At 44.2% G+C, this 11,687-nt stretch overlaps 1 protein-coding gene across 1 annotated transcript in view; it reads left to right on the top strand.

The window, feature by feature from the left end:
* The first annotated feature begins 956 nt into the window (after nucleotides 1-956).
* The window catches only part of LOC118369580 (echinoderm microtubule-associated protein-like 4), a 101,035-nt gene continuing 90,304 nt past the window's right edge, over nucleotides 957-11,687 (top strand). Inside the window, exon 1 of the mRNA XM_052498425.1 lies at nucleotides 957-1,483. Within this exon, the coding sequence (XP_052354385.1) occupies nucleotides 1,459-1,483 (25 nt within the window). The 5' untranslated portion in view covers nucleotides 957-1,458. The remainder of the gene's footprint in view (nucleotides 1,484-11,687) is intronic.

Genomic DNA, 11,687 nt, shown 5'->3' with positions numbered 1-11,687 from the left:
CTTTTGGGGGCCCTAAGCGACCTTTTGTTTCTTGCAATATGCTGCAATTCTACACATTCTGCCATGAGATGTTGAGAAATTGTTGCAGTTGTAAAGCATTTAGCTGCAATCTACACATTTTGCTATGGGGCGGAGAAACTTTGCAATTTTACAGCTAATTTCACGCAATTCTATACATTTTGCCATAGGATGGAGATAAATGTTTTTTTTTTTACATGATATCTGAGTGAGAGTGACTAAAAATAATCAATGGGGAGGGGGTCCCTGGTCGGTGATTCAACCATGATTACTACACGTTTAGATAGCTGCCAAGACTAACTTACCAATCGAAAAAATGTTAGCTGACATGGGCTAATTGAGTGACTGTCAGTGACTGAAATAATAAGAAAAACTGCTGATACACAACCGGGTTTTAGATGGCGCCGATAGATATGGCAACTCTGCTTCTAGCTCCTCAGCAACAACCGAAATGTCTAAATTGCACCTTGTGTATCGTACTTTTCTCACTCTCAACAGCACAGGAGGTTGGTGGCACCATAATTGGGCAGAACGGGCTCGTGGTAACGACTGGAGCGGAATTAGTGGAATGGTATCAAATACATCAAACACATGGTTTCCAGGTGTTTGATGCCATTCCATTTGCTCTATTCCCGGAATTATTATGAGCCGTTCTACACTTGGGAGCCTCCACTGCCAACAGTATATTGAGACCCCGACCGGGTAGAAAAAAAGAAAAGGGAGGTCGGCCCGCCAGTTGACAATCGCTGACCTAAAAAACGCTTGCATGCGATTGAGAAAAACGGCATTACACAAACAGTTTTACACTCAGCTGTGTGTCAAATTGAGGCGCGCCAGTTAGCCACTCAGCTCCGGTCTGGAAGGGAAGCGAGCCGTGCCAAAGCGGGCGGAGTCTGAAAAGCTCTGCCTATCCTCCGGTCGTTCCTAGTTACCACAGCCAGAATGTCATAAACCTCGTTTATTTAAAAAAAAACGGATCTTCTTAAAATGTCATTTTAAACCTAACCACACTGATAACCAAACCCTAACCTTGAATTAAAACCAAAACAACTCAATTTTAGTTTCGATTAATTTTTACGATAACCTAACGGACAATACTGACGTTGTGACGGTGGTAACTAGTGGAAACCCTATCCTCCCTCCCCCGGCGGAGGTGTACGATCGTGGAGTCGAGCAAGAGAGCGTGATTATCTGGCCAGAGAACCACGGTGTTGCTCCGGACTGAGAACTTCACTGCGACTCGGCAGAGCCCAAGTTTGCAACGAGACGGCCGCGGCCACTGCGAGAACAGTTGGCTTGAGAAATCACCGCCTGTCTGGATAGCCCGCATAGAGGCCGAAATCCCGTTACTTGCCGAATACAGGACTGGGAACGACTGCAGAATAGGACCCGTCATAACAGGAATATTTATCGGCGTCTGCTCGGCTATTTCTCCCAGAAATGGACGGTTTCGCCGGCAGTTTGGGTAAGTTATAGACGAACTCAAGCCTATTAATAGAATTCACATAGCAGACTGGAATGTATTATAGACTATCTTAATGTACAGGCTACACGTGTCAGTGCTTTATTAAACCAATGGAGTTATCGTTGTAACAGATGTTAACGTTGTAACAACCGGAATTCTGACATCCAGAGGTGGCCTGCAATGTGTTAAAGTGCAAAACATTAACGTTATATGAGCGTCCTTATTTTATTGCTTTGCTTTTCTGTGCTGGATATCACACGTAGGCTTCACTTGACATAGGCTACTAAATACCGCAATAGGGTTCGAAACAATGCGAGGGATATTGTGCTATTCTGTTATACGCACTCGGTTGTGCGTTCATGCTGTAGCTACGTCAAATGCCATTTATTGCTATGGCAAGGAGTCCTCTGAAACCGTCCGAAACAAAGACTTGTGGGTTGAAGAAACGATTCGACGGGAAATGATTTATCCAGTCAGTCTGCCGGTGCGCGTAGGATCGTGTGTGTGTGTGTGTGTGGAGAGACGGAGACAGACAGACAGAGGGAGAGACAGACAGAGAGCCAGACAGAGAGAGAGCAAGGGGACGTGTCAGATGAGTGGCAGTCCAAGAAGGGGGCCTTCCAAAAGGTTCTAATATAGACCTACACAATGACATTATAACTGACTGATATTCTAACAAAATGACTTACGCTTCCTCTTTAGGTACCAGGCAGGTGACTATCCCAAAGGAATGTAAATGATTAGAATATGCACAAATAAGGTGTGTGCTCCAACTTCCTTATTATAAAATGTTTATGAATCTCAAAGACTGATCGGCTATGTAAACAATAATGCAATATCCTACAGAATACAATAAATTCTGTAAATTGCACACCCCATAGGAAAGATAGTCACAGATGGTCTATAAAACACCCGAGTTAACTGCAAGTGACTTCCGACAGTGTTTCTCTTTGATTACAGAGGTGATGCATGGCGTCAGTTGCTCTCAATGTCACTTAAATTCTTGCTGTTGTTGGGCTGCATGTGTGCATAGTTTCACTTTTTTTGTGTTGCTTTGGCAATGCCACAGGCAATTATGGCAGTGGGAGTCAGTGTGTGTGTTTATGCATGCTTGATATAGAGTGAGTGGTGGTAGTGTCATTCTGTCCTTGTCCTTCCCATTTAAATGAGAGTCTCTCTCTCTCTCTCTCTCTCTGTCTCTCTCTCTCTCTTTGTGTGAGCGTCTCATTCCCTCCCTCAACCTTCATGTTTGAATGCGGTAAAGTTAAAGGATGCAGACTTTAGCCAAGCCCTAGAGCACTGCAGAGGAAGAGGAGAGGGTGCCCACGCAGCCTACGAGGATTTGGGTGCATAGCACGCCACGGCATACATGCCCAGTCATCATACCCGCTCTGCAGTGTCCGTATGCTGTGCCAGCCTGTTCTCATCACCTCAACACTTACTGTAGTGCTGAATTAGTCAGTGCAACACACACACACACACACACACACACACACACACACACACACCCACATGTTGCTTTTCATAGAGTACTATTATGCAATCACTTATGATATATTTACAGTAGAGACAGACATATGCCACATAGTTTCATATCCATACTGCACTCAGGGCATGAGCAACACACCATGTCACATATGTGCCCACAGTGTAAAGAAACTTGTATCTGCTTGACCCTTTCAAACATATATGTAATGTCACTTTATGGGATTTCTTTTGCCTGCATAGGAAGGATCTCTCTTGCACAATAATTGACTGTGACATTTGTAAGCAGAAGTGGCAGAGCACCAGGTTTGCAGGGGCATTGCAGTGATAGATATGGGTGCAGCTGTAATGTATTGTTTAATTGGGTATTGATAGTGTGTCGTTGTTGTTGAATTAAATTAAAGATTCACACCACTGCTAAAATAGGATCAAGCTCTGGTTGGTACCCTTCAGAGGACTTAGTTATTGATATAAGCAGCATCATAAATGTACTTCAGTAGTACTTTGTGTCAGTTGATTCATGTGGTTGTATGTACTGGGTGTGAGTGTGCCACTGTGCCAGGCCAATGCCAAGGCAGTTAACGGGGCTCCTACACTTTTAGAAAAAAGAATCAAAGAACCCTTTTATAGGGTCGGAATGGCCGATTTAATTAGGGTCGATTTCAAGTTTTCATAACAATCGTAAATCGGTATATTTTTTTTTTTACACCTTTATTTAATCTTTATTTAACTAGGCAAGTCAGTTAAGAACACATTCTTATTTTCAATGACGGCCTAGGAACGAACGGTGGGTTAACTGCCTCGTTCAGGGGCAGAACGACAGATTTTCACCTTGTCAGCTCGGGGGACCCAATCTTGCAACCTTACAGTTAACTAGTCCAACGCGATAACGACCGACCGTTGCACTACACAAGGAGACTAACTGCCTGTTACGCGAATGCAGTAAGTCAAGGTAAGTTGCTAGCTAGCATAAAACTTATCTTATAAAAAACTAGTTAACTACACATGGTTAATGATATTATCTAGCGTGTCCTGCGTTGCGTATAATCTGACTGAGCATACAAGTATCTAAGTATCTGACTGAGCGGTGGTAGGCAGAAGCAGGCGCGTAATCATTCATTCAAACAGCACTTTCTTGCGTTTTGCCAGCAGTTCTTCGTTGTGCGTCAAGAATTGCGCTGTTTATGACTTCAAGCCTATCAACTCCTGAGATTAGGCTGGTGTAACCGAGTGAAATGGCTGGCTAGTTAGTGCGCGCTAATACCGTTTCAAACGTCACTCGCTCTGAGCTTTGGGGTGGTTGTTTCCCATGCTCTGCATGGGCAACGCTGCTTTGAGGGTGGCTGTTGTGTTCCTGGTTCGAGCCCAGGGAGGAGCGAGGAGAGGGACAGAAGCTATACTGTTACACTGGCAATACTAAAGTGCCTATAAGAACATCCAATAGTCAAAGGTTAATGAAATACAAATGGTATAGAGGGAAATAGTCCTATAATTCCTATAATAACTACAACCTAAAACTTGTTACCTGGGAATATTGAAGACTCATGTTAAAAGGAACCACCAGCTTTCATATGTTCTCATGTTCTGAGCAAGGAACTTAAACGTTAGCTTTCTTACATTGCACATATTGCACTTCTACTTTCTTCTCCAACACTTTGTTTTTGCATTATTTAAACCAAATTGAACATCTTTCATTATTTATTTGAGGCTAAATTGATTTTATTGATGTATTATATTAAGTTAAAATAAGTGTTCATTCAGTATTGTTGTAATTGTCATTATTACAAATATATATATACATATATTTTTTTAAATCGGCCGATTAATCGGCATCGGCTTTTTTGGTCCTCCAATAATCGGTATCGGCGTTGAAAAATCATAATGGTCGACCTCTAATCAGAACCCTAGAGGTTCTTCACTGAACCAAAATGGTTCCATATAGAACCCTACATGTTGCCATTTATGAATTGTTGCTACTACTATTAAATAGTAATATTGAGCTAAGGATATAATTGAATAATGGACAAAAGAATATCAGCATAGTTTTTGAATTTATTGTAATTATATGCAAACAGCTTGGAAATATGCACTGTGTTTGAATGATGGCCCACGTCAACTCTGCCCCCCCCGCCTCCTAACAGCAGACCTCACACATACAGTTGATACGAGCACAGGTTCAAGCTGCATGCAGCTCCCCTGGATGGAGAGCAATGTTGTGGGGTTAAGGGCCTTGCTCAAGGGCCCAACGGTAGGGGAGTGTTTTGAGGCTATGAGGGTAGATAAAAAAATAAAAACCACCCTGCCCGGGATTTGAACTGGCCACAGGTCCAACTCCTTAGCCGATGGGCTACCCTGCTTAACTGGTTGCAGAGAAGAAGAAAGGAGCAAAAACATGAGTTTATGTTAAGAAATAATACATTGATCTGCCAAATTGAAGACAAAATGCTATGTAGACATGTAATTATTATGATGTAGAAGAACTTGCATGGAGTTTTGAGCCGTTTCAAAAGGATCATAGCTTTCACCTGGATTCAACTAGTCAGTCTGTCATAGAAAAGCAGCTGTTCTTAATGTTTTGTATACTCAGAGTGGATAGTGTGTAAAAAGTAATGTAATGATTAACTAGGCTATTGAATCACCAAGACTTATTATACATAATGTATTATAAATAATTCATAAATACCTCTTCTCAAATCAGCAACAGTCTTCTAATGGCTTCACGAAACAGGCTAGTCCCCTCAATTGTGTCCACACTGAAATACTGAAAACAATAAACAATTATCTAATTGCCAATGTCAGGCTGGGTCTGTAGCTCTATTTGGGATATCCCGTAATAAAAAAATAATATTTGAAAGAGTTACCCGGCTAGCTTGTAAAGTGGTGGATTAAAAGTAGCCTGTTTAGCTAGCTAGCTTACTAACATGCTCAAATTATCATAATGTTTTAACTATTTTTCTAGCCTATAGTTGTATCAAATTGCTTTGTCATATTTGAATTAAATAAGCAACTTTGCTTAACTTAACCCTCCTGTTTTAATTCATTCTGTGTTCCCGGTCCAAAATGACTGCCCCATTTATAGCTGATTATAAATCCATAATAATACGTATATTATCACCTAATGTTGTGTTAGATCCTTTTATCAACTTACGTTGGTCAACATTACAAGTTTCAAACTTCTATTTGCTATTCATGGCCTGTAGGCCTCATTGACCTGAGCTCATGCAACTCGTTTTTGAGTAAAGAAAGCATAATTAATTAATGGATTATTGACCATAACAAATACGCAGATAAAAGATTGTGCTATTTATCAGTCGACTTTGTGTCAAAGTTTAACAAGGACTCTCCTCTTCACCAGTGTCATGGTCAAAGATATGATCGAGAGCCTCACATACAGTATATCGTTTGGTAATTGTGCTGCCACAGAATGAATTGTGAGCAAGGCCGAAAAAAAGCTGCAAGAAAAGTTATATATATTATTGAAACAATGTTGCGATTGTTTGTGAGAATACCAACAGATGTGGTTCCCAGGGGAAAGATTCTATTGGGGAAAGGTTGCCATGGAAGCCAAGAAGGGGAGTGAGGTGTGTGTGTGTGTACAAACACACATGCATGTGGAGGTCTGGGAGATGAAGTGTCCATCTGATGAATGGGCATGTGCCTGAACTCAATTTTATACACTAATTGTGGTCTCACCCATTCATTTCTAATGAACGGTCCATTTTGACAGGGAACACAACAGGTGTACAAAAGTTAAATAAAACACCCAAAATGTAATGAAAGCCATCAAAATGTATTTTGTGTGTTCAGATGCCCTGAATGGACAAAGTCATGAAAACTCATGGCAATCAGATTAAATGAACTACATTTTTCAGAGAGAACTTGTAAATTGGTCCAATTCGACCAGAACACAGCAGAATAGTTAGTTAATACATAGAAAAATAATGTGCTTATGGTTAAACTACTTGCAAGTTGGTTCAACCACCATCCTCTTGCATCATCATGCTGGAATGGATTGGCTGTTGGTTTTTGAATTAAATTTTGAATTGACCAATCCAAAAGGTTCTATATAGATCCCCTTTAAAAAAAAAACTAAAACCCTTTTTCCATAATGTTAGACTGAATTAAATAAGAATGTTGACTTAATGTGTAGCGACATAAGAAGCAAAATTAGTTTTTCCATCAAAGTCATTTTTATTGCGAGCTAACGTGAAGTAATAAAGGAATTTGCATATGTCATGAGAAAATATACCTCGCCCTTATTAAACTCCAGAAATCAACATCCATTGATGGAAAATGAACTAGTTTGACTGCTATCGGTTTGAGTTATGAAAGTTGGCCTGGATCTCGAATTCTCGGCGCAGGAAACACTTTGACGAGCTTCAAAAAACAAATGTTATTTTCTGTCAATCGTGGCTTATTCTGTGCCAGATGTTAAACAAACCATTCTAAATGGATAATGTAAATGATTAGGCCTATTTGGATGATTGACTTGTCATTTCTTCAACTTGAGGCAATTTCGAGGTAAGAAGTGTTTGTGTTGCCCAATAGCCTATAGGTTCATGCTGGAATAGGCTACTGAGGATGCGGTCGTAATTTTAGTCACTGGTTCAAATATTAATAATTCAACAATTCATAACTTCCAATTGAATTAACTAAACATTAATAGCTGAATAATAAAGGCTACAGCAGCAATAAACTGAAGGTATTGGTTTATTAAATCTGTTCGCCAGCTCCAGGTAGTCTACACAAGTGGCACAAATGGATTTGCAACGACTCCAGTGATATCGCATCAAATGCAGGCTACAGTAGCCTACAATAGCATAGATGCAAATGTATCATTCTCCACATTTTAATGTCAGTTTCATTGGGAACTTTTCCCATAACAGAAGCATGCAAATGGAGTTCCATTTCAAATTTCCTCTCGAGACCCAGCAACTGAGCATGCGCAAATCTCGCTTGATACGGTTTTCCATTAAGCAAAGTTGGCATGCCTCTTCCAAGTGAATTTATCTAATGCGCTCTCGTGCGCCCGAAGTTGATTTTAAACGGTTTTCCAGTGCGTTTTTCGGCGTTATTTTGTTGATGTACATCAGTTCTAGCGGTTAATTTTTTTTTCTGGAAGAAGGGTTTAAGAGTGTCTGCTTTTATGAAACACATTATTTCCTTATTTTTCTCATTCTAGCTAGAGTAGCATTTACTTTGCAACAGCACAGGTTTGTATGAACCGTGGCAGCAACTTTAACCTGTTTGGGCAAGGGGGCAGCATTTTCACTTTTGGATGAAAAGCGTGCCCAGAGTAAACTGCCTCCTACTGTCCCAGATGCTAATATATGCATATTATTAGTAGTATCGGATAGAAAACACTCTGAAGTTTCTAAAACTGTTTGAATGATATCTGTGAGTATAACATATGGCAGGCAAAAACCTGATAAAAAATCCAAACGGGAAGTGGGAAATCTGAGGTTTGTAGTTTTTCAACTCAGCCCCTATTGAACATACAGTGGGATATTGGTTACATTTACATTTACATTTAAGTCATTTAGCAGACGCTCTTATCCAGAGCGACTTACAAATTGGTGCATTCACCTTATGACATCCAGTGGAACAGCCACTTTACAATAGTGCATCTAAATCTTTTAGGGGGGTGAGAAGGATTACTTATCCTGTCCTAGGTATTCCTTAAAGAGGTGGGGTTTCAGGTGTCTCCGGAAGGTGGTGATTGACTCCGCTGTCCTGGCGTCGTGAGGGAGTTTGTTCCACCATTGGGGGCCAGAGCAGCGAACAGTTTTGACTGGGCTGAGCGGGAACTGTACTTCCTCAGTGGTAGGGAGGCGAGCAGGACAGAGGTGGATGAACGCAGTGCCCTTGTTTGGGTGTAGGGCCTGATCAGAGCCTGGAGGTACTGAGGTGCCGTTCCCCTCACAGCTCCGTAGGCAAGCACCATGGTCTTGTAGCGGATGCGAGCTTCAACTGGAAGCCAGTGGAGAGAGCGGAGGAGCGGGGTGACGTGAGAGAACTTGGGAAGGTTGAACACCAGACGAGCTGCGGCGTTCTGGATGAGTTGTAGGGGTTTAATGGCACAGGCAGGGAGCCCAGCCAACAGCGAGTTGCAGTAATCCAGACGGGAGATGACAAGTGCCTGGATTAGGACCTGCGCCGCTTCCTGTGTGAGGCAGGGTCGTACTCTGCGGATGTTGTAGAGCATGAACCTACAGGAACGGGCCACCGCCTTGATGTTAGTTGAGAACGACAGGGTGTTGTCCAGGATCACGCCAAGGTTCTTAGCGCTCTGGGAGGAGGACACAATGGAGTTGTCAACCGTGATGGCGAGATCATGGAACGGGCAGTCCTTCCCCGGGAGGAAGAGCAGCTCCGTCTTGCCGAGGTTCAGCTTGAGGTGGTGATCCGTCATCCACACTGATATGTCTGCCAGACATGCAGAGATGCGATTCGCCACCTGGTCATCAGAAGGGGGAAAGGAGAAGATTAATTGTGTGTCGTCTGCATAGCAATGATAGGAGAGACCATGTGAGGTTATGACAGAGCCAAGTGACTTGGTGTATAGCGAGAATAGGAGAGGGCCTAGAACAGAGCCCTGGGGACACCAGTGGTGAGAGCGCGTGGTGAGGAGACAGATTCTCGCCACGCCACCTGGTAGGAGCGAAATGTCAGGTAGGACGCAATCCAAGCGTGGGCCGCGCCGGAGATGCCCAACTCGGAGAGGGTGGAGAGGAGGATCTGATGGTTCACAGTATCGAAGGCAGCCGATAGGTCTAGAAGGATGAGAGCAGAGGAGAGAGAGTTAGCTTTAGCAGTGCGGAGCGCCTCCGTGATGCAGAGAAGAGCAGTCTCAGTTGAATGACTAGTCTTGAAACCTGACTGATTTGGATCAAGAAGGTCATTCTGAGAGAGATAGCGGGAGAGCTGGCCAAGGACGGCACGTTCAAGAGTTTTGGAGAGAAAAGAAAGAAGGGATACTGGTCTGTAGTTGTTGACATCGGAGGGATCGAGTGTAGGTTTTTTCAGAAGGGGTGCAACTCTCGCTCTCTTGAGGACGGAAGGGACGTAGCCAGCGGTCAGGGATGAGTTGATGAGCGAGGTGAGGTAAGGGAGAAGGTCTCCGGAAATGGTCTGGAGAAGAGAGGAGGGGATAGGGTCAAGCGGGCAGGTTGTTGGGCGGCCGGCCGTCACAAGACACGAGATTTCATCTGGAGAGAGGGAGAAAGAGGTCAGAGCACAGGGTAGGGCAGTGTGAGCAGAACCAGCGGTGTCGTTTGACTTAGCAAACGAGGATCGGATGTCGTCGACCTTCTTTTCAAAATGGTTGACGAAGTCATCTGCAGAGAGGAGGAGGGGGGGGGGGGAGGAGGATTCAGGAGGGAGGAGAAGGTGGCAAAGAGCTTCCTAGGGTTAGAGGCAGATGCTTGGAATTTAGAGTGGTAGAAAGTGGCTTTAGCAGCAGAGACAGAGGAGGAAAATGTAGAGAGGAGGGAGTGAAAGGATGCCAGGTCCGCAGGAGGCGAGTTTTCCTCCATTTCCGCTCGGCTGCCCGGAGCCCTGTTCTGTGAGCTCGCAATGAGTCGTCGAGCCACGGAGCGGGAGGGAGGACCGAGCCGGCCTGGAGGATAGGGGACATAGAGAGTCAAAGGATGCAGAAAGGGAGGAGAGGAGGGTTGAGGAGGCAGAATCAGGAGATAGGTTGGAGAAGGTTTGAGCAGAGGGAAGAGATGATAGGATGGAAGAGGAGAGAGTAGCGGGGGGAGAGAGAGCGAAGGTTGGGACGGCACGATACCATCCGAGTAGGGGCAGTGTGGGAAGTGTTGGATGAGAGCGAGAGGGAAAAGGATACAAGGTAGTGGTCGGAGACTTGGAGGGGAGTTGCAATGAGGTTAGTGGAAGAACAGCATCTAGTAAAGATGAGGTCGAGCGTATTGCCTGCCTTGTGAGTAGGGGGGAAGGTGAGAGGGTGAGGTCAAAAGAGGAGAGGAGTGGAAAGAAGGAGGCAGAGAGGAATGAGTCAAAGGTAGACGTGGGGAGGTTAAAGTCGCCCAGAACTGTGAGAGGTGAGCCGTCCTCAGGAAAGGAGCTTATCAAGGCATCAAGCTCATTGATGAACTCTCCGAGGGAACCTGGAGGGCGATAAATGATAAGGATGTTAAGCTTGAAAGGGCTGGTAACTGTGACAGCATGGAATTCAAAGGAGGCGATAGACAGATGGGTAAGGGGAGAAAGAGAGAATGACCACTTGGGAGAGATGAGGATCCCGGTGCCACCACCCCGCTGACCAGAAGCTCTCGGGGTGTGCGAGAACACGTGGGCGGACGAAGAGAGAGCAGTAGGAGTAGCAGTGTTATCTGTGGTGATCCATGTGTCCGTCAGTGCCAAGAAGTCGAGGGACTGGAGGGAGGCATAGGCTGAGATGAACTCTGCCTTGTTGGCCGCAGATCGGCAGTTCCAGAGGCTACCGGAGACCTGGAACTCCACGTGGGTCGTGCGCGCTGGGACCACCAGATTAGGGTGGCCGCGGCCACGCGGTGTGGAGCGTTTGTATGGTCTGTGCAGAGAGGAGAGAACAGGGATAGACAGACACATAGTTGACAGGCTACAGAAGAGGCTACGCTAATGCAAGGAGATTGGAATGACAAGTGGACTACACGTCTCGAATGTTCAGAAAGTTAAGCTTACGTAGCAAGAATCTTATTGACTAAAATGATTAAAA

Source organism: Oncorhynchus keta, chromosome 36 (assembly GCF_023373465.1).
Source record: "Oncorhynchus keta strain PuntledgeMale-10-30-2019 chromosome 36, Oket_V2, whole genome shotgun sequence".
NCBI lineage: Eukaryota > Metazoa > Chordata > Actinopteri > Salmoniformes > Salmonidae > Oncorhynchus > Oncorhynchus keta.
The sequence above is the reverse complement of the archived record's forward strand: the minus strand, read 5'-3'. Positions and strand labels throughout refer to the sequence as shown.